The sequence below is a fragment of the Astyanax mexicanus genome, chromosome 4, assembly GCF_023375975.1.
Source record: "Astyanax mexicanus isolate ESR-SI-001 chromosome 4, AstMex3_surface, whole genome shotgun sequence".
Taxonomy (NCBI): domain Eukaryota; kingdom Metazoa; phylum Chordata; class Actinopteri; order Characiformes; family Acestrorhamphidae; genus Astyanax; species Astyanax mexicanus.
This window is the reverse complement of record NC_064411.1, coordinates 37,607,817-37,631,827: the sequence shown is the minus strand read 5'-3', so window position 1 is coordinate 37,631,827 and position 24,011 is coordinate 37,607,817. Positions and strand designations below refer to the sequence as shown.

General features: G+C 38.9%; 1 protein-coding gene across 1 annotated transcript; it reads right to left on the bottom strand.

Moving 5' to 3' along the window:
- Window positions 1-630: 630 nt before the first annotated feature.
- tmx3a (thioredoxin related transmembrane protein 3a) lies at window positions 631-23,789 on the bottom strand. Its single transcript, XM_022679154.2, has 16 exons — window positions 23,654-23,789; window positions 23,438-23,492; window positions 22,110-22,149; window positions 21,896-22,019; window positions 19,682-19,727; window positions 19,146-19,226; window positions 17,393-17,492; window positions 13,088-13,165; window positions 12,915-12,981; window positions 5,244-5,342; window positions 3,744-3,801; window positions 3,486-3,539; window positions 3,145-3,201; window positions 2,342-2,471; window positions 1,531-1,599; window positions 631-1,354 (listed from the first exon to the last, which is right to left on the bottom strand). Exons 1-16 carry the CDS (start codon window positions 23,682-23,684, stop codon window positions 1,145-1,147), a joined length of 1,299 nt encoding a protein of 432 aa, XP_022534875.2. The 5' UTR covers window positions 23,685-23,789; the 3' UTR covers window positions 631-1,144.
- Between the last annotated feature and the right edge of the window lie 222 nt (window positions 23,790-24,011).

Below are 24,011 nucleotides of genomic sequence, written 5' to 3'. Positions count from 1 at the left end.
TAATAATAATTTATTGTCCTGACAGAACGTTCTGGTGGAAACAGGGGAGTTGAGGTGCACACTGCATTCTGCCGTGATTTGGGCAGCTATGGTTTTATGTTTTTTTGGATACAATCCTGGTTAGCACCGAACATCCCTTTCAGACAGCTTCCTCTTACAGCGTCCACAGTTAATCCTGTTGGATGTGGTTTGTCCTTCTTGGTGGTATGCTGACATTACCCTGGATACTGTGGCTCTTGTTACATCACAAAGACTTGCTGTCTTGGTCACAGATGGGCCGGCAAGACGTGCACCAACAATTTGTCCTCTTTTGAACTCTGGTATGTCACCCATAATGTTGCGTGCATTGCAGTATTTTGAGCAAAACTGTGCTCTTACCCTGCTAATTGAATCGTCACACTCTGCTCTCACTAGTGCAATAATGTGCAATTAATGAAGATTGGCCACCAGGCTGCTCCAATTTAGCCATGAAACCTCCCACTCTAAAATGACAGGTGTTATAGTTTCATTGTCCAACCCCTGTATATATATATTTAATATAGTAGCATATGTGCATAAATGTCCAACGTACTAAAGTGTTTAGATATATATATAGATTTTTTTTTCTTTACAAAAAAAGACACCAATGCATCATTTAATAGCATCATTTAATACAGAGTTCAAAGAATGAGATCACATTATGAAGGGATAGTTCAATTTACAAAGCTAACTTTGTTAATAAGTAAGCAAACAACCAACAATTAGCATTATGCACGTGATACTCTGCTAACTTGTGGCTGCTGGATCATTCCATGGCAGTTTACCAAGGACCTGTTTAGACATAAAATGGATTTGCCAGAAAAAAAAACAGCATGTAGCAGCATGTGGACATGCATTGTCCTGCTGGAATAGCACACTAGAGAAGTGTAGGTTCATAAAAGATAGGCCTTAGGTTGCATGACTTTATTATTGTAAAGACTGTAATGATGACCAAAGGTACGATACTGAAACCTGATTTTTATAAATAAAAACGTTAACAGGATTAGGCTCTTTTGGTAGAAATCCATGACGTGACTGGATAAACTATTGGAAAGTTACCATGGAATGACCCTACTATTTCCCATTCACTGTTGGCAATATTACCCTGCTTGGTCTAACTGCTCCTTTAATCATCCTTCTTGGCCTCAATGGTCTTCTGTGCTGAGCCTTTCCTCTGTTTGACCTCAGGACGGATCCCTGCAGCCAGCAAAGCCCCTTCGCCACTATCATCATCCACCGGCACGGCAGTACACATACCCCAAATGATTATGAGCACCAGGCCCAAGGGCAGCGAGAAGAGGAAGCAGGTGACGAAGGGAGCGGATGCATAACTCGTCTGAGCAGGAGAGGGATTAGCATTAGCATTTGTCACATAGAAATGGTGTAAACAGCTGGTAACTAGGGCAGAGTTAGCCTAAATATTTGCCCGCGTTAGTTCAGGATGTGTACGCCTCTGGGAAAAACACACAGAATTCATCTCATCTGACACATGCAAGTGCAGTGAAGTCTCACCTTTATAGTCGTCAGCAGCCGATAGCACATTCTTTTTATACGGCGCAGAAACCCGTTCCCCCCAAGTAACTGAAAGAAACACACAGAGGTGAGCACAGTCAGATAGCATCTGATAAATGCATCCACCCACTGCTGACACAGATGTGCAAATTCACACAGAACAAAGAAATATTGCCAAAAGAATAGGGCTCTCTGGAGCAAATACTGTAGAAATAATCCTGTCACTAATTAAGTGTAATCAAATCCTCACATCAATGTTCAAAAAAACAAAGATCTAATATAAAGCCCTCCTTGTTACTCCAACAACATCAAAAGCATAATTTTTAAATAAAAATGTAATCACCCATGATAACATCTATTAAAAAACATGGTTACCCACTTCCTGGTGTCACAATATTTTCTAGAGTAAGATTATCTTAAAATTAAAGGAGAACTCCGGTGTGAAATGGACTTGAGGTGTAATGAAACATGATAACAAGTAGAAACTTTTGTTGAATATCCCATCTTCCTTTACCCCAAACATTCCGAAATACAGTGCTTTTAGCTGATGCTCCCAACACGCTTACAATGCTAGAGATAGGGGCATAGAGTTGCCCATGCAAAAAAAGCACTATTTTTTAACGCCATAAGTAAGTACAGTTCTGTTAGTAACAGAGATTTCAAAATAGGCCTAGATTATCATGGCATTCCTTCTTTCCATCTGTGCTTTGTCTAGGTTTTGACATTTGAATATATTTGGCTAATTTTGTAGGCATAAATTCAACTAGGTGGTTCTTAACATTTGGTGTGAAAATAACTGAACTGATCAAACCTGTGACTGTCCATCCAGAACACTGCTGAGGAACTGAAGAAGCTCTTCAGTGGTCTCAATCTTACTCTCTGGTAGATAGTACCCATCAATGGTCATGTTCATCACTATAAGAGATGGTATTTCCAGTTCACTGGTGAAAAGAAGAATCAGTTAGATTAGCATTAACTGTATTCTACAATAAGCTACTATTATGAAACAATTCAGAACCCAAGATAGCAATTCTTTAGTAGTAAAAGCAGTAGTTTTTGATCTATTTGTGTCTTAATAAATCAATCTTACACACTATACAGTCTAAGTATTATCTGTGGACATGTTTTCATAGAGTCATAACATTAATAATGTATTCAACAGCTCAGCTGGTTTGCCTAACAATGCTAACCTGAGATGTAAAAAGTGTGACATATTTAGACCTAATTCACCATAAAACTCAATGATGGTCAAACTCTTATTAGTTGTTATAAATGCTGGCAAGGCTCTGTGAAACACATAGCTGTATTTCTGGAAAAGTGTGTGTCATGCACGGTGTAGGGTACATGGCTACGCATAGGGTACACATAGTATACGGTGTTGGTTTGATAAAAAAATATAAATCGGCCTTCAGAATATTTAACTAAAAAAACATCTACAAAAGGTTGTAGAGTTATTCTCAGCTTGTTCTGTACTACATTGTACTTTTAGTTTATGATAGTGGTCATAGAAATCCACTACTTTTACCCCAACATCGGAAATGTATTACTAATTAATTTCTCTTAGTGACCTAAGAGAATTTTCTAGCACTTTCCATTTGCTGTTTTAATGCTCACCCCATTATGAAGCCGTTAATGTAGTCATTTCCATGCATGTAGCCAAACTGAAAGTCCCTACAACACACAGATAACATAGATACATTCAGCACAATTTTAGCTAAATACAATCTTGACAAAAAAGTTTCAAAAAAAGTTTTTTTGGAATGTTTTGTAATAATTCTTTAAAGAACTACTTCTGTAAATGGGAGCTGTTAGCATGAAAAGTATTAAAAATATTAGTTTAGTCTTAATATTTAGTCTATTCCCTACATCCATATATTTAAGAACCATAAAGAAACTTCAGTTTCTTTAGTTTTTAAATATACTACGTAATAATAATAATGCTTTACTATACTCACGTCTTGTAATGGTCTCTGTATTCTGTTGCCACTTTTTCCATTAGAGACTTATAGCTGAAAATAAGTGGAGACAAAACAACATTTTCTGTTCTTAGAAGATGTCACCATGCCCCAGCTAGTAACATCAGGGTCTACCTAACCCACCAGTCATCAAGAAATTATGTGTAAAATGTGTTTTCAATTATGTTTTCTTATTTACATTAATTTTGTTGTACATTCTAAGCAAAATAAAAAAAAAGTGAAAGAGTGAACTCTCACCGAATACTGTCTGCACTCGGATTCTTCTCTTCCAGTACTGTCAAAGCTACAAGTTTGGCTAAGAAGAATATAAAAAACACAAAAACACATCATACACAAACAGTCCATTGCTAATTCATTGAAGCATTAGATTCATAATCCAATAATAGTAAATAATAGTGTCATATGTTATGCAATCCACAATAATAGACAACCAATCAAAACACAAAAAAAATGTAAAAAGGGGTAACTGTAATGTGTAGTATAATAAGATGTAATATAAATGTTATGGTTTAATGTTACACACTAACATTACCTCATAACATTTATTTATCAGTAATACTATAAATAATGTTACCATGTTATAAAAAATTAGTGGAAACTAAAAGTGTAATAATAATGTAATGGTGGAATGTTACAGTGTAACTATGATTTGGTGTGTTGTTTTAATGTAATGTTTACTGTGTAAAGTTAAGGCATATCAGTACTTCTATGGAGTTATGTTACTGTGTTATATAGTGTAAATGATAATATAATGTAATGTTGCAATGCAACCATTTAATAGTAATGTTGAGTTTAATGTTACCATGTCATACAAAATACAGTGTTATGAATAAATGCAAATATACTAATGTAATGTATTATAAAGTATAGTAATAGTAATGCAATGGTGTAATGTTACAGTGTAAAAATTATATGGTGTGTTGTTTTACTGAAATGCATGTTGTGCTGTTTGTTCACTGGTTATTTTTCGATAGGTCTGGATACTTGGCAGTTGAGGCAATGGACCATGAACATAGTGTTAGGCTGTGCTTCTGGATCCTTGTCGAGCCAGTATCAGATTGTGGTGGTTTTGGCTATTGTTGTTAGTTGAGTGAGTAGTAGATCCTGGCTGAGCTCTATGTATAATCCCAGTTGTTAGGTGCAGGATTTGTCCTGTATTATACTACTATATATATACATATATATATATATATATATATATATATATATATATATATATATATATATATATATATATATATATATATATATACATATATATATATATCGTCGCTGTCCTATGAAAAACACATCTCCATTTTTGTCGATTTTAAGTTTACTACAGAATTTGAACAGACAAACTGTCGCCTACACTGTGACAAAATTTCTTGATGAACGGACCAATAAAAACTCATTAAAATGACCTGAAATGAACTCTTTTTACATTAACTTCCATTGAAAGTTTACGAGTTTTTTTTCTCTCGCCAGTAAAGTTGCTGTTTTAGAGATACAGTTTTTTTTTGGACAGCGACAATATATATATATATATATATATATATATATATATATATATATATATATATATATATATATATATATATATATAACACAGTGCAAAATCATTGAAATGGTGTAAGTAATAATAACAGTGTCAAAACATTGTTATTATGTAATGTTACAGTATTCTAGTTATATAGTGTAATGTTGCAGTGTGACAAATATAAACATTTTATTAAAATAGTAAAGTTCTAATAGTACTTCTGTCCCCCATCTGGTAGAGCGTGAAGCTGTCCATCTGGAAGTAACAGCGGAATCGCTCCTGATCCACCCAGGCTGAAAGATTACCGTCATGCTCCTCTGGAATAAAAACACAAAACAGTCCAAATGTCTAATTGCACTGCAAGATACACATTTACACATGCATTAAACATTAAATTCCTTCAGCCTAAAAGATAAATATAGGACTCTTAACTGCTGATACTGGGAACCAGTTGTTTTGGATCTGTTTGCATAATAAAAATATTTTGCATTAAGGAGTGGGTGAAATACTTTTATATGGAAACATTCCTCAAGGCATTCATTTAAATCCACCAACAGCACAAGGAAATGTGTTTTTATACAGAGAAACAGGATACTTAGACTATGTCAATTGACAAAGAGGGCGGATTGTGGATATATTTAAACACAACCTTCAGAAAACTCTGTATTGTAGAGCAGAACAGGACTCTTGCACTTGCTCCAATTACAGAGAGCTGGCCAAACTGGACAGATCCAACGTCTGCAATGACCGGTCATTTGAACAGGACTTACATTCTTAATGTATCGGTGCATAATGAGGGAGCAGCATTTGCGTAACTGAAGGTAAGCTGACCTACGTTTTGTAGTGCATTTTGTAATATGTTTCGCACATTAAAGAGGTGCTAAAAGCTTAACCCAGGGTCCCAAGATTAATCCCTTTTTTGAAAAAAATCGTCTTAAAGGTACAATATGCAGCTTTTGCTCAAAGGCTTGTTTACTTAAGAGCTGTTTACACTCCTGAAAGTCTGGAGCAGAGTCTGCACCATGGTTACATTGTGTTTTGTATATTTGAACTGGTTAGTTTTGGTTTCCCACTGCAGTTTAGTTACTGAGTGGACTTAAGAACTGCATCTCTTTATATTTTATATTATTTGGTTTGTAGAATGTTTACTATGTGTTAGGCGAGTTGCTTTGCCAGAATCCAACTCCCCTTCACGGGCATGCACGCCCCACAGCAGAATGAGTGCAAAATATTCTCCTTATTCCTTTTATTTCTATTTATAAATAAGAGTTAATCTACTGTTACAGTAAATAAATTAATTCCCAGTCTGAGCATTTGTGTCCATACTGCTGCGTGATGAACCTGCATACTAAAGGGAGTTGGATTTCAGCAATTCTTTTTTTCTGTTTTTTTTTTTTTTTAAAGACTGCCTCAACTTCCTGTAATTGGTCTGAAAGTCTGAATCATGAAGAAAAGTGCTTTCACACTGCAAAGGAACCGGACCATGATTCAGTAGATCCAGACCAAAACCACCTCTTTTGGTCGGACCAAACTCTGGTACTTTGGTCCAGACCGTGGTTGTGGCCCCTTTCACACCTGCTTCTTTGATTTGGACGAAGGTTGGTGTGAAAGCCCCCTAAGTGATCTTTTAGGGTGCTTTCACACCTGGCTCGTTTGTTACGAACCAAAGTAGCAGGTGTGAAAGGGGCCACAACCACGGTCTGGACCAAAGTACCAGATACAGTTGCTTCAGGACAAGCACATTCGTTTGGCGAATTTGAACTAACATTAGGCACTGTGCCTGAAGTTGCTGCTGCTGGTATAAAAACCACAATAGCATCACTACTATGGAGACAAAATGAATCTGTTCATTAATTTTATCCTTATCCTGAAAAGGCTTCCCGCCGAATGAACCACCCGCTGAATTGTCAACACGCCAATGTCAGATGCATTTCCTTCTAAAACCAATCAGCATCAAGTTAAGGAAAACGCATCGATACGTAAGTGATGATGAAAGGACGTATGAATATCACACAAAGGTCTTTGGTGCGCTCCCTAAACTGCAGTGTGAAAACAAAAATAGGCGGGGCAAATATATACAATGTAGCAAACACATGAACCTTGGTTCGGACCAAGGTCTGGACTTTCAGGTGTGAAAGCACCCTAAGTGATGTGCTGCAGAGTCCATGGCTAACTATAAAAGAAAGGCATTTAAAAGCTCACTCTCACAACATGCCAACTGTGTAAAATTCTGTCATTTACACTCAACATCTTCAAATCAGTAGAAAAATAAAGATCTAATAAATATCTATACTGATTTGGGCAACTCTAGGTCAAATGTATTGAGCTACACATACAAAAGCATGGAGTCATAGAGGTTCCTAATAGTGTCCTTTGATGATGCACATTTAAAATCAGGGATAGGTCTGGCAATGAGGCTGGACATGACATAGAAGCATTATGTGGTTGAGCATTGTCCTGCTGGAATAGTGCACCACAGTGTGCATCCAGAAAAGTGGTAGGACCACTGTTTGCTTTATTGTACCATTAACAGCATCTTCAAAGTTGATGTCAGCTCACTATGAACATTGCTAATTGACTTCAGTCACATGTGATAAACTGGTTCTTCAGTCCTTGTCCTTGTTGACTGTTCCAGTTCTGCCTCTTTAATGGAGGGTTATTTGCTCTGCCAACAGCCTGTATATGCTGATACACATTAAAAAAGTTCAGATATTATACTGAACAGTTTTTTTCAAAAGAAACCAAGCAACTGTTGTTGATTTAGTCCCGTTTAAGCTCTTTTTGAGCTTTGTACTGGAGCTAAATGGCTAGCTTGGGTTAATGTAGCTAAACTCCACTCTATAGCTACAGAGTATTGAGTAAAATAACTCTTACAATCTTACTTAAACACATGTTCATATTATATTATAAACATGCATTTTAGGACTGCATGGTTGCTTTTTTGGTATGGTTGTTTTTATGGAGCTGCTGAGTGGTTGCTGTGGTATCCCAGGTGCTGTTAAGTGGTTGCCAGATGGTTTATATGGTATCCCAGGTGGTTACGATGGTGTTGCTTAGAAGTTGCTAGGTAGCTGCTAGGGGACTGTTAGGTGGATGCAAAGTGCTTGCTATGCTATCCTAGGACAATGCTTTGAAGTGGCTAGGTAAATGCTAGTTGGATGTTATGGTATCACAAGTGATTGCTATAGTGTTGATAAGTGGACGCTGCATGGGTAATATGGCTTAATGAGGTGAATGCTATGGTATTTTAAGGTGGTGATGTTGCTTAGTGGTTGTCAGGTTGTTGCTAGGCAGTTGCTATAATACAAGTAACTATATTGCTATATATATATATATGTAAGCTTCTGAAAACCTGGAATATAATCAAGAGGTAGATGGATGATCACAAGCCATCAAACCAAGCTGAACTGCTTGAATTTTTGCACAAGTAGTGGCATAAAGTTATCCAAAAGCAGTGTGTAAGACTGGTGGAGGAGAACATGCCAAGATGCATGAAAACTGTAATTAAAAACCAGGGTTATTCCACCAAATATTGATTTATGAACTCTTAAAACTTTATGAATATGAACTTATTTTCCTTGCATTTTGGCATTGTCTATTTTTGTGATTTGTCACATTTTGACATAATGATTCAGAATGTTTCTATTGTTTCATGAAGGACTGACCAATAGAAATGCTTCAAAATAACGTGGAATACTGAATGACTTCAGTGTCATATTTTAGGTCAGTGCAGCGTTCTTTAGCATCCTAAGGAAATGGTACTATTCTTATATTCCATCACATCTAACCTGTCAGATATTTGATGTTTTCGGCATTAAGCAGTTAGCATGATGCTAACAATGGTGTGGTAAGCTTACATCACATTTTATTAGCATCTATATATGCTGTAAACTGTAGTCTTTTTGTGCTAAAACAGGAGTAACATTTTCATACAAGTAGGGATATATGTGATCCACAATGCTTGGTTAGAAGCTTGCTACTGAAGTCTACCACAGCCCCCAGGCACTGGTGAAATGTTCTTTATTTTAATGAAACAGGCAATCATCTGATCTACAGCCTCCTTGTTTTCCACCAGATCAGTCCAATGGACGTCTTGAGCATCAACGTGCTGGAGAACTCCTCTGACACAGCAGTGTTCCGGATCCAGATCCAGTGCCCTGATCCCTTTCTGCTGAGCTACTGGATCCAAAAGGCCTTTTTCGACAATGGGGAGGTGCAGCAGACCAACCTGCTGATCAAGGAGGACTGCACAGGGCTGGAGTTTGTGCTGAGGGTGCTGCACCGCTGCTCACGGCTTCCGAACGACTACTATCTCAGCCCCTTCCTGGTCACCCTCTGCTTAGACGCCTTGGTCTTTAACTACCAGCTGCCCCAGCGGCCCGACTGGGACGGCACCATCCGAGAGGCCATGAGAGGAAACTGCCTGGAGTTGAGACGCTGAGAAGGGGCTGTGACCTGGGCTGTTTGATTTGTTATTGATGATGATAATGGATTATATGAATTGTAAAATACTTTATAACGCTGTATAATGGTTGTATGTTGAGCCGTGTTAATATATATGACTAAAGTACTCTTTCAGCCTTTATTCATCCACACTTTGTCAGGTCACAGTGGACACGGCCATGACAATATTGCCACTTCAAATATTAATGTACAGTTTTTACATAATTACACAATTAAAATGAAAATGAAAAAGTATGACATAAGGCAACCTTGGACTGTGAAAGTCTCCTGCCTTGGTTTTGGCCTTTGAGACACAAGCACAAAACAAAGTAAAGTGAGAGTAAACTAAGGCATAATAGTTTAATTAGTTGGTAAATTAAAGAATGATGCATGAGCATTGTCACAGTAAAGCAAAATCCTTGTATTCTCTATTTTTGAGATTTTAAATTTGTATTAAAATTAAAATGTTTTAATACATTTTTATCGGTTTAGGCTCCGAGTGGTCCAGTGGTCTAATGCTCTGCCACTATGAGCGGGAGGTCGCAGGTTAGAACCCCCGCTCACGCAGCTTTGCCATCAGCTGCTGGCGCTCAGAGGCAGCAAAATTGGCCCTGCTCCCTCCGGGTGGGTAGATGGCGCTCTCTCCCCATCACGCTTAAATGTGACACTGGGCGGCACGAGGCGTCTGTGAGCAGATTAATCGGAACCTAGCTGCTGTGCTTTCTTCTGAGTGCGCTAGCTGCTCAGGCAATGATTCATCAGCAGCAGCTCGAAAAAATGGGTGACTGACTTCACACGTGTCGGAGGAGGCGTGTGCTCGTCCGCATCCTCCAAGGGTGCCACCGGTGATGGGGACACACAAAGGGGTGGGACAATTGGATAAACAAATTGGGAGAAAATGGGGAAAAATCTGAAGTAAAATTAATTTAAAAAAAATTGTATCGGTTTATATTGTTTCATGATGGATGAACCAATAGATGATCAATGCTTCAAAATTAGTTGGAATAAAACCTTGCCATTTTGGAAAATGTGATATTGTCACACCTTAGCCCATATCTGTCTTGTGTTTTTCCCTCTTTTGGTCCCATGTGCTCCTGCCCTATGTTTTCCTGTCATGTGTTCCCAGCCATGTGCTAATGTTGTGTTTTTGTCCTGTCTCCGCCCTAGCCCCACCCTGTCATTAGTTATTTGTAACCCCGCCCCCTCGTAACAGATCCTCAGGTGTTTCCAGTTTCCTGTTCCCTCCTCATGTATATAAGCCCCTTTGTTTCAAGTCTTCCTTGTCTAGTCTTTTGTTTGCTGTCTGTGGTCTTGTCAGGTTTGTTTTGTGTCTCATGCTGCTTGTTAGGTTCTTGTTTTCTAGTTAAATCTTGTTGAGTTTTGTTTTCCTGGTCTAGTTTTCATAGTTTAGTCATCCTAGTATTGTTTATTCGGTAACACTTTACTTGGATGGTCCATTTTATGGCCTTGTTGATGCTCAACTGACATTCAACTAACACTGAATTGAATGTCCATTAAATTTAACTTAACCCTATGTTGAATGTAAATGATTCAAAATAGAACCTAACCGTACATCTAACCCTAACCTTAACCCTTAATAAACCATAAAATCTAATCCTATACCTATATATATATATATATATAACCCTTAACCTAAGCTTAAAATGTAACCCTAAACCCAATCCTAAAATATAGAAGCGTTTGGGTTAGAGTTGAATGTAGGGTTATATTCAATAGAGAATTATTTACTTTCACCTTTTAGTTCATTTGCATTTAATAGAGATGTAGTTGAATGTTAGTTGAATGTCAGTTGAGCATTAAAGAGGCCATCAAATGGACCATCCAAGTAAAGTGTTACCGTTTAGTCTTGTTTTGCATTTCCCTACACATGTTTTTTTTGTGTGTAGCTTTTGTTTATAATGTTTGTTTTAGTTTCTTAGTTTGTGGATTTAATAAATATATTCTGCACTTACGTCCATCCCTCTCATCCCTAACAGATATTGTAAACATAAACTGATTTTTGGGAAAATGTAATCACATGCGAAAGAAATGTCATCATGCAGATGACAAGTTATCACATGCTGTTTCAAGGCATAAAGTGTCTAATGTAGCTGCACAGTAATCACATGATTTTATATGTTATATATATATATATATATATATATATATATATATATATATATATATATATATTATTGTGAAAATTTGATGTCATGTAAAAAAACGTTTAAACATATGATATAAATCTAGTGGTTAATCTTCATATTGTTCCTAAATTTCAATTTTAGATGGTTTTTAGTGACTAATTGTTAGTGATAAATGTGCAATCAAGTGGATCACATATAATTCCTTTTTACACATATATCTGATCACATATGGAAAAATGTATTATATGTGAAAAAAGTCCAAGTAAGTGAAATTGCATGCTGTTTCCGGACAATAACCATATTATTTTATGTAGAATGTGTTCCTGTGCAATCAAGTAAATGTATGCTATATTTTGAAACAATATATTTTAGTACAAATGTAAAGTAAAATTGAATTAAATAATAAATGCACATTTGTACATGTGACATTTGTATTAATGTGAAAAATGTGATTATGTAGAAAACCTTAAAAAACCATAAGATCACATGTAAAATAGGTCATTGCATTGTAGAGCATAACCTGCTAATAAAATTCAGCTCAAATTCACTGTTTGTTGGTAGTTAATTTCACATAGTCCAAGCTGATCTTTGGATGGAAGCCCAGAAGGGTAAGATAAATTCTTGATCAGTTTTTGAATATGCATTTCTGAGTTTAAGTTCCACACAAATATATTATTTCTGCATGCATAACATTACAAAAAAAAAAGTTGAAAAAATATTTCTGAATCATTTATGAATCTTTTTATACTACTGATGTGCACCAGAAGAGGAAAATATAAAAAAATGAACTGACTAACACCAGTATTGACCAGCAGGGTGGCAGCTTTTTCTCTTTTTTTTCTGTCTTACTCTTCCAGGCATCTAGCAAAGAAAAAAATCAGGAAAGCTAAATGCTAAGAAGTAGCTGAATTATTTTTGATAGGTGCCTTAAAAGGTAAGAGAAGAGAAAAAGCCACCCCTTGTGGTCAACGCTGGCACTGCAAGCTACTTCTTAGCATTAGGTTCTCCTGATGTATTTTTCATATTGTCACTGTCCTATGAAAAACACTTATGTCAATTTTTATGTGCCAAAATTTATTGATAAACGGACCAATAGAAACACTTCAAAATTACCTGAAATAAACTCTTTTCACATTGTTAGATTTCCACTGAAGGTTTACAAGGTTTTTTCTCTCTCCTGTAAAGTTGCTGTTGGAGATAAGTGTTTTTCATTCTTGATATTAAGGGTAGTTGAAAAGCTTTTCATCAACACAAAAACATACCCTATACTGGATAACCAGCACTTTTAAAGGTTCTCACCATTGTAGACGTAGTATGTTCCGTCCTTGAACACAGCAACAGCTGGAACCTCTTGCAGAGTTACTGACTGAGAATAAGAAAAAAAATAATTATTTACATTATGCCACATTTTAATGAAACAATGGTCATGCTGGAAAGTGTAAATCATAAGGCATATACGATAAAGAATTTACCTTTGGTAAAACGTCCTCAGGAGCAGAGAAGAAATAGTTGTGGATAATAAAATCAGCTGCCACTTTATAGTACAAACCCTGAAGAGGAAAAAAACGTTGTTCATAGTGGCAAACTGCAAACATGCCCTTTAAATCTGAACACTACATTAATTTGCCATATGCCATCAGTGTATTTTAATTGGAATGTCCCTCAAAGCTGGATCTTCTTCTTAAAAAATCAAAAAAGCCTTTATGACCACAAATTCAGAATCACACAATAATAGTAAAGCAGTATTATTTAGGCCTGTCACAATAATTACATTGACTTTGTGATATTCTCTATTCTGTTTATTTGTGTTTGTTCACATACATAACAGTAAACAGTAAAAGTGTTTTGGCTAGATATTTCAATGATGTAACGCGGGACCAGACGGGAGGCGGACGTAAACGCGGGTAAGACAGACTTTATTAAATAACAAAGAAACAAATAAACAAACAGGGGAATAACGGATATAAATAGGTGCATAAACAAACAGGGAGAAAACGTGAAACAGATAATAACAAAACGGGGCGAGGAAATATATACAAGGGATAAATACGTAAATATATACAACATAAACAAAGAAACAAACAGGAACTAAACGTGACTAGAAAATAAACAAGAGCGAGAAACTACAAAAAAACAAAGAACGAGAACTAGAGCAATAACGAAAACGTGGCGAGACAGACAACAGGGGAAGGTGCAAAGACCGACCGCAAACGAAGATTAACAGGTACTATTTATAGTAACACAAAACAATGAACACCTGGGGAGACTGGTAACGAGGGGCGGAGCTACAAATTAGAAACACATGTGGAAAAGTACTGAGACGGGAGACACAGGGGAGCACAGGTCACGTGGGGAATGCACACAGAGACACGAGACAGGGCCAAGACGTGACAGAAGCCCCTCCCTAAACGCGCAGCTCCCGAGGCGCGTAAAAACGAACCCCAGGGACCGGCGGCAGGGAGAGGCCAGGAAACACAAGAGACGAGACCGGGGACTTAACATGGGGCAGAACAGGAGACTGAACTAAAGACCGGACAGGAGACTGGACAAAGAAAGGAGACTGGACCTTGGACATGAACGGAGACTGGACATTAGACTGTACACTGGACGAGACAGGAGACTGGACGGGGAACTGGACAGGGGTCGGTGACTGGACATGGGGCATGACAGGTGACTGGACCGGACTGGACAAGGGAACAGGGACAAAAACATTAACTGGGACAGACACGAACACGGTCACAGGGACAGGTACACAGAAACCAGACAAGACAGGAACAGGAACACAGACCGACACAGGAACCAGAACAGGGAGCGACAGGGGTACACAATAAACTTGGGGATGCCCAGGACTGGCTACAGTCTGTGGTGTGGTCCGTGGGGCCAGCCTGGGCACAGTTCTAGGGCTGAGGTCCGGGGCCCTTGGGGCAGACCTGGGTAGACGGGACCTAGGGCCAAACATAGTCCTAGGAGCTGGAACTGGCGTGGGTGTGGTGACAGGTGCAGCTTGGGCAGGCGCGGCGGCGGGTGCAGCTTGGGCAGGCGCGGCGGCGGGTGCAGCTTGGGCAGGCGCGGCGGCGGGTGCAGCTTGGGCAGGCGCGGCGGCGGGTGCAGCTTGGGCAGGCGCGGCGGCGGGTGCAGCTTGGGCAGGCGCGGCGGCGGGTGCAGCTTGGGCAGGCGCGGCGGCGGGTGCAGCTGGCGTCGGAGCTGCAGCGATAGGCACCACTGGCACAGGAACATTGGCGGTGGGCACCGCTGGCACAGGAACATTGGCGGTGGGCACCGCTGGCACAGGAACATTGGCGGTGGGCACCGCTGGCACAGGAACATTGGCGGTGGGCACCGCTGGCACAGGAACATTGGCGGTGGGCACCGCTGGCACAGACACTGGAGCGGTGGGCACCGCTGGCACAGGAGCATAGGCGGTGGGCACCGCTGGCACAGGAGCATAGGCGGTGGGCACCGCTGGCACAGGAACATTGGCGGTGGGCACCGCTGGCACAGGAACATAGGCGGTGGGCACCGTTGGCACAGACACAGGAGCGGTGGGCACCGCTGGCACAGACACAGGAGCAGACTTGGAGACTTGAGCTGAAGGTGATTGCGTGGAGATGAGGGCTGCTGAAGAAAGCACAGAGACTTGAGCTGAACTCACCGCAGTGTATGCAGATTCCAGGGCGGCAGGAGCAGTAGAGTGTAGCGCCGTAACCATGGAAACCTTAGAGTGGAGAGCTGCTGCTGCCGCGAGTGACTCGAAAACCCGGCGTGGATCAGCTGATTTGACGGACGAGTCTGGAGTAGTAAGCGCGGAGCCGCCGGTAGAGTTCAGCGCAGGGGATGTGTCGGAGCGCGGCTGTGTGGCCGCCGTGGAAGCTGGATCTGCAGCCCTCGGAGTGGTGAGCGCCGTTGCAGCCGGAGAGGAGAGCGCTGGAGCAGACGAACAGGAGAGCGTCTTGGTAGCAGGGGATGCTAACTGAGTTAGCCGCGCCGCCGAATAGAAGGCAGGAGCAGCGGCCGCAGGAAAAGCTAGCAGGTTAGCCGCTGAAGCTAGCTGAGGAGCCGCTGAAACGGAGCGCGCCATGGGAGGCGGGCGGACAGAAGACGGCGTCTTGAGGACCGGCACTGCTGGAGATCGGTTCGGGGCGAGGGTGGCCTCCTCCACGAGATCGAGTGGACATCGGAATGCCGGGTGCAGAACTGACCCCGGAGGAAGCGGCAAGCGGGCTCGCGTCGGAGGGTAATCTTCGTCCTCCGAACTAGACGCGGCAGCTACAAAGTTCCAAAAGTCCTCATCGCCAGCGTCTCTGACCACCCCGCCTCCCCCGCGGTTCGAAGCAAGGCCCATAGCCCCAACGGTGATGCCCCCCCCAAGAAATTCCTCCGAATTTCGGGATCCCTTAGAGCGCCTAGACCGAGGCCCTCTCCGGCCTCGAGGCCTCGGATTCTCCTGCGCCGGGATCCCGACAGAGGGGCGGCGGATGGCCGGCCCGGACCTCGACAGAAATCTTCCCGCTACGTCCATAATTAAGGTCGGTCTTTCTGTAACGCGGGACCAGACGGGAGGCGGACGTAAACGCGGGTAAGACAGACTTTATTAAATAACAAAGAAACAAATAAACAAACAGGGGAATAACGGATATAAATAGGTGCATAAACAAACAGGGAGAAAACGTGAAACAGATAATAACAAAACGGGGCGAGGAAATATATACAAGGGATAAATACGTAAATATATACAACATAAACAAAGAAACAAACAGGAACTAAACGTGACTAGAAAATAAACAAGAGCGAGAAACTACAAAAAAACAAAGAACGAGAACTAGAGCAATAACGAAAACGTGGCGAGACAGACAACAGGGGAAGGTGCAAAGACCGACCGCAAACGAAGATTAACAGGTACTATTTATAGTAACACAAAACAATGAACACCTGGGGAGACTGGTAACGAGGGGCGGAGCTACAAATTAGAAACACATGTGGAAAAGTACTGAGACGGGAGACACAGGGGAGCACAGGTCACGTGGGGAATGCACACAGAGACACGAGACAGGGCCAAGACGTGACAAATGATCAACGCTTCAATAACAGACATACATACAGACAATGTGGACTTCAGTAGGCAAAGAAAAAAGAATGTATTTTTCAAACTATGTTTAATTAAAATTCTGTTGTCTTTAAAAGGGTATGCTATTACATTTCTATTATGTCAGTTGCATTTAAAAATCTACAAATGACAATAATATAATTTATTGCAATAATTTCTGGAATAATATATTGTCTACATTTTTATTTTTCTTGTGACAGGCCTAGTAATTTTAAACAATTACTTATCACTTATATATCTATCGATCTGTATATATTGATTGTCATTTCAGCAATATATATATAATATATATAACCACTAATAAAAGCTGACACAAACCAGCTGCGCTTGCACAGATCTCCACATTGAGGAGTGAGGGCTTCCCCACTAACATGCATGTCTCTCATCCGCTAGTACTGTAAGTATCAAGCAGATTGGCTCTTTTTGTTGCTTAAATATTTGCACAGCACCAAATACATTAAACAATACATTGTTGACACACATGAAACTAACCACAAAAGTCATGAATAATGCTAATTACGTTTCAGTATATCAATGTTTGTATGGGTTTCCATGGCTCATTCAAACAATGGGATGTTCAGCAGAAGTGTTCCACTCAACTGGGCGTTTCTGTAGAACTTGGATGTTTGTTAATAATAGACAAACATATAGCGCTTCAGGTGCCATTTCATACCTTTAGAGGTGACCTCCCTCCAATGTATAGGAAGAAAAGGTCATGTCGACTCGTGGCATGCTGGAACAGCTGGGCGCTGGTCAGAGAGCGTACCACGGGCCTGGAGAAAGGAAGAAATTAAATTAACACCAGAGGGGGGCTGAGCTCCTACAGCATGTTCAGATGGTCCAAAAGGCCTTGATTATCCTCAGTCTGTGTTCCATTAGGCCTCAGCAGGAGGCGGATGTCCAGAAGCAGGTTTCTGCAAAACACTTGAAATGAAAGTACTGGAAACATCTCACTTTTCAGTGTAATCTTGAATGACAACTTAGTAATGCTGCATCAACAGCAGTTCGAAAAGGGGCATTTGCTGACTTCACATCCTCCTGGTGTTGGGGCATCACTAGTGATAGGGGGAGTGCTAATGTGTGGGTTGGGTAGTTGGCCATGTAAATTGGGGAGAAAATGGAATTACAATTTGAAATAAAAATAACAAAATTGCACATACACTGCAAAAATCCATTGGCAAAAACTAGACAATATGTATATTAAGCAAAAAAATCTGCCAATGGGGTAAGCAAAATTTCTTAGTAAGATTTCTTACAAAAAAGCAATGGCAAAGTCTCAAAATGAGTGAAGTAACACCTAAATCAAGCAAAAAAGTCACTGTTTTGGACACAAGAATTAGAATAAATTGATTGCTGCCTGATTGTGCTTATTTTGAGTTCAAATTACTTAAAATAAGGTACAAATTCTAAGTAAGAATGATTAGGATAATTATCCCTAAACTAAGCAAAATAATCTAACACTTACACAATGCTTAATAAGACAAAAAGTCTTATCAGAGAAGAAAATAAGATTTATTGCCAATTTAGTAATTTTCACTTGCTAAGATTTAGTTTTTTGCAGTGTAGGAGTCTGAAGAAACATAATATTGTTTATCTATGTATACAGTTCTTGCTGAATACTGTAAATGACACTAGTTCACTTTGACTTTGACTTGAATAATGACACTATGACATTATAGTAATGACACTATATTAATAACACTAATAGTACACTACAAAAGACTAAATCTTAGCACATGAAATTATCTAATTTTAAGGCAATAAATCAAAATTTTTCTTTGATAAGAATTTTTGTCTTACTAAGCATTGTAAGTGTAGGACTGTTTTACTTATTTTAAGAATAATTAATCAGTTTTACTTAGACGTTTCATCTTATTTAAAATCATTTGAAATCATAATAAGCACAATAAGTTATTCTGATTCTTGAGTACAAATATAAGCCATATAATAAGGGATTTTTGCTTGATTTAAGTCTTACTTCACTCACATTGAAACTTTGTGACTGCTTATTTAAAAAAATCTTGCTAAGACAAATTTGCATACCACATTGGCAGTTTTTTTGTTTGTTTGCATAATATAAGAACATACGTCTCAATTTACATATATTTTGTCTAGTTTTAGAAATAAATGACTGTAAAGCATATTTTGGTTTATGCTACTATTAATCACATCATAGCCCAAAGTCTTTATTAAATTGAATTATGATATATGGAACTATGACAGCTCAAATAATTATTTGGTTATCCAGATTGGTGGAAACCATTTGTAGATGGGTCTATATCAAAATTACTGTATATAGCACTCATAAACAGGATTCTCTTATCTACTGATTTTTTTCAGCATGCAGCTTGAAACTGATTTCGGTCTCACAGAGCAAAAAGTGTAGTCCAGTTCTCTCTGCTGCAAAATGGAAGACTTTTTTTTACCCAGCTACTCGGTTGGTGAACTCAATGATGCCATCTTTTGTTCTTGGTCCTTTGTACTCATAGGATTTCTCTCCTTTCAGGCTGTCAGAGAATAAAAAAAATGAAATAAAATGCTGTTTAAGAGAGAGTTAGAAATTCAGTCAATAATTCTGATGTACCAAGAAAATCTAAAATAAATGCTTTAAACTGTTTATATTTTGGAAATCATTATGCTAATATATCGATTAATAAAAGTATAGTTACATAGATGGAAGGATAGATTAATGTATGTGGTTAAGTTGATGGATGGATGCATGGACGAGTCAATTGCTGAATAAATGAATGAGTGTTAGATGAATAAATAGGATGGATAGATGGATGGGTAGATAGATGTAAAGTAGGAGTATGATAAGAAAATCACGAGACAATATTGGTATGAACTGATGGATATACAAATGGATAGATAATACAGTACACTAACACCCTTTAAAATGGGTCCAATGGTTGTTCTTAAGTAAAGATAACTGTCTCTCAAAAATGTATTTATAAGCACTCACAGGATTATCGCTGGATATCCACGAATGGCATATTCTGTGGCAACATCTGAAATAGACGAAAAAAGAAAAATGCTGGGTTACTGTAAACAATCAGAAAATATAGTATTAAGAAAACCTTTGGAATCAATACTTTCATTATTCAGATAATTATATATAACAATTCTAGTATTCTGTGCAACTTGACTGTCGAACAAAACTGTACTTGTACTTCTCTGATCTGCCATAATATTAAAACCTCCTGCCACCAAAACAACTCTGACCTGTCGAGGCATAGATTCTACAAGACCAGTGGGGGTATCCAGTGTATCTGAGATCTACATAGACCAGAATAATGAGCCGGCCCTCTGGTCTGCCTTTTTGGAGGCCCTTTCGTAAGCATTGATTACTGCATACTGGAAAAACACCCCATTCAAAATTTGGGCCTATACAAGATGTTTTAGAATTTCACATTTGTTGGGTTTTCCATTTTCTCACTTAATACCAAACACATAGATCCTACCCCCTACAGGTGCACTGGAACCAAATAATGAATAATATTCATGTGAGGAACCATCTATGAAGCTTTCCCACAGAAGAACCACTCAACCACATCCATTGATGCATTTAAAGAACCAAAATCCCCTTTTTTAAGGTATCATTCATGATTCATTACGGTGGTAACTTCAGATCACATAAAAACAAATGGCACCAAGTATTCGACTGGTCAGATTTTATTGTTTTTTTCGTAGAAAAAAAGATTTTTTAAAATAGTAACTTTAATAGGTTTTATGCAAGCAGATTTCCAAGCATTCCCCTTGGTCCAATCATCGTGAAATGACCCAGTGTAATAGGGAGCTGGCATCTACACCGAAATGATGTAGAAAAAGCAGCAGCCTTTCTCACTGGAGTTGGCCACGTCCTCAGAGCTTATACTTTAAATAGCTTCCAGGAGGGGATTTGAACTGAGGACACTTCAGGTAACCTTGCTAAAACTGCAAGCGAAGACCTACAATAAAGACTATATTTCCAGAGACCACTGGGAGCCTCAGTCGTTTCTGTTTGCTGAGCATGCAGCCCACCCAAACTGACCATCTGGACATGAATAAGAGGAAGCTCAACATGGAGTAAGACAGCCAATGAGGGCCTCTGTCAGAGGTATTAGACTGTTTAACTAATCCCATTAGATACAGATAAGCTCTTCTTGTTAGTCGTGCAACAATGTGATTGGACGTTGTTGAGTGGCTCACTGTCCTCCCAGAAAGTTAGGCCTACAGTGTTTGGATGGATTTATGCCTAATAAAGTCATATTCACTACAAACTACATATTAAAATATTGCTTTTGTTTTCTTTTAATTTACCAACACTTTTAGTAGTATCTGTAACCCCAAGTCAGAAAAAAGTGTATTTTGCAAGAGTATTTTAGAAAACATATATTTATAGCTAAAGGCCATTCTATACAGAAAAAGGTATATGTATATATATATATAGCTAATATCTAAATTATTCTAAACCTGGTTGGTGGGTTCCTTATTTACATTTACAAACATTTTTGAAAAACACACTTTAATATGTCCAGACATTTATTTTAAAAAACAGCATGCATGGAATGACACATTGACGCTTCTGCCCAGCACAGGCTTCTGTCCAGTCACAGGCTTCTGCCCAGACACAGGCTTCTGCCCATTCACAGGTTTCTGCCCAGACACAGGCTTCTGCCCACTCACAGACTTCTGCCCATTCACAGACTTCTGCCCATTCACAGGCTTCTGCCCATTCACAGGCTTCTGCCCATTCACAGGCTTATGCCCAGCCGCAGGCTTATGTCCAGACACAAGCTTCTGCCCAGACACAGGCTTCTGCCCAGACACAGGCTTCTGCCCAGACACAGGATTTTGCCCATTTACAGGGTTCTGCTAAATCACAGAATTCTGTCTATTCATAGGATTCTGTCCATTCACATGGGTATAAACAAAACTATAGAAATATATAAATCTTGGGGATATGACTAGGTCCTCCATCTACCATCTACTTTACAAATGCTCTAGTCGCTCAAAGCTACCAAATCCTCACAATAATGCTAAAAAATCTAATATAAAGTCTTGTCTGGAAAGTAGGAACATTTGCCAAGAAAAGCAGGCTTTTTTATATACTTGATTTAAAAAAAAAACTATGAATAAACAGATATCCCAAGTTTTTTTTCATGCAAATCAAATGTAATGCTTGATTTTGACTCACTGGTGTAGACTGCGGTGTCAATCTTCCCCACAGTAACAGGAGAGCCCAAACTCTTCAGCTCTGCACCCACTTCATACCATATTGGCTCGAACGTCTTGCAGAATTCACACCATGGAGCATAAAACTGCAAAGCATACCATAACAGAAAGATGAACAGCTTGTATAGCAAAGTCAGAACAGATTGAATACAGTGTCAGTATAAACACACACTCACTTCCACTAGCCATGGCTCACTCTTCCGGAAGTCGTTAAATCTGTAAAAAGGGAAAGAAAAATGTAAGACAGTATGTTAAAGAGGAAATTCCAGCTCTTGTCATACTTAAACAATTAAATATTAATAATTCAAACAATATTATAAAGTGGGTTGGGTGTAAAATGTCATGAAATTTGCAATTCAAAAATTTTGCACAGCGCTTTTAATTTGAAAGTTCAGAGACAGTTTTATGAGAAGAGGGAGAGGTAAATAAGGAAGACAGGTAGAGGGGGCAAGAAATTAAAGTAGATTTATCTAGTTAACGTAGAGTAATGTGGAGATTTGACCGTTGAAAAGAACTGTTAAATCTCTTTATGTAACATAAAGTCCTTCACACTCGCAGGTGCTTAATTAATCTGAGAACTTTTGATTTAATTTCCTCAGACAGCAACAATAAGCCACACCGCATTTCAAAAATACAGTAAATAAGAAACATTTTAGACCACAGAAAGCAACAGTAGATCACTAAATTGTCTGTCTGTCTTGACTGACACAAAAAAAAAACACAAAGAAAAAGCAGTCAGTCTTTCGATAAACACACAAATGCTGAGGCTAATTTATCTCAGCTAATGAGGTAAAATAGCCCAGTACAGCTCAAATCTTTCAAGTCAGTTTAGGTGAATGAAAGCGGAGCTTTTCAAAAATGCCTTCTAATGCCTTCCATTAGCTTAGCCTACAGCTTAGATAAAATTTATTTTCACATAAAAGAACACAGAAGAGATGGCAAAATGCATTCAAACAGCATTCAGTCACCCAGACTGGGAATTGAACCCTAGTCTCCCATGTAATGTAGTAGCTCACTAGCAGGGGGTGCTGTTAACCACTGTGCCACACCAATCACTGAGTGTATAGTAAAACCAATGAACAGAAATTATGTACTTTACATTCAGCCAAATGGACCATAAAGCAATAAAAACAAAGTAATTTCCATGATCAAATGTTACAAATGTATTACAATCAGAAACTCAGTTTTATGTTCTGTTTTCGTCATGTATTAAGTTCGTTAGCACAACAAATGAAGTTGCAAACTGTAGCCTGTCTGCTAAGTGCTAATTAGCTAACGTTACATATATATAGAGAGCTGATAAACTTTATTAACTTCACCTCAGAATAACACAGAAGACTTGTGTATGTTCACTAAAAGGTTTTAATAGTAAATAAAATTGCAAATTGCAATTAACCATTTCACAGCAAGCCCACTCTGAAAGACTTATATAAATAGCACAAATGAAATCACATACATAAATTAGAATGAATTCTGTGAAAGGATTAGCAAACTATTGGCTTACTTGTCGTCAAGCTCTTCAACATACGCCGACACGAGTGTTAAGCCCAAAAGGAAAGCTAATAAATTAAGAATAAATAAGTAAAACAAATAAAATACAATTAATACACATACAAGCATTCAATCAATACCAATACAGACAAATAATAAAATATCATGAGAATTAGCCAAATGCTAATAAATAATGCTTATTATTAGTGTTCTATTTTAGGTATCCTACCTGAAAAGACGGGGAGTAACGCTTGTGCCATTATGAGCAGCCGTAAAGTAGATTAGACCAAAAGAAGAAGACAGAAGACACTGTTAACATAATTGCTACACAGCAAACTAGTAACCCACTGACCGTGCGTCAGATTAGGCCCACGGATTAGAGTCTGGAGATCTGGAAGCACCTCCCTCTACAACCAGCCTCCTCAAAATGTTTCTCCGTCCAAAGGGAAGGTCTAAATCAGGTAGCCAAGAGGAATCTAGAAAACATCTGACCCTGACATATATTTTAGTAGAACCTATATCTTATGTTTAATTCATGCCTATGTATTTTCTGGCTTCAGTGATTTTCTAGTTAAGGCAATACCTTA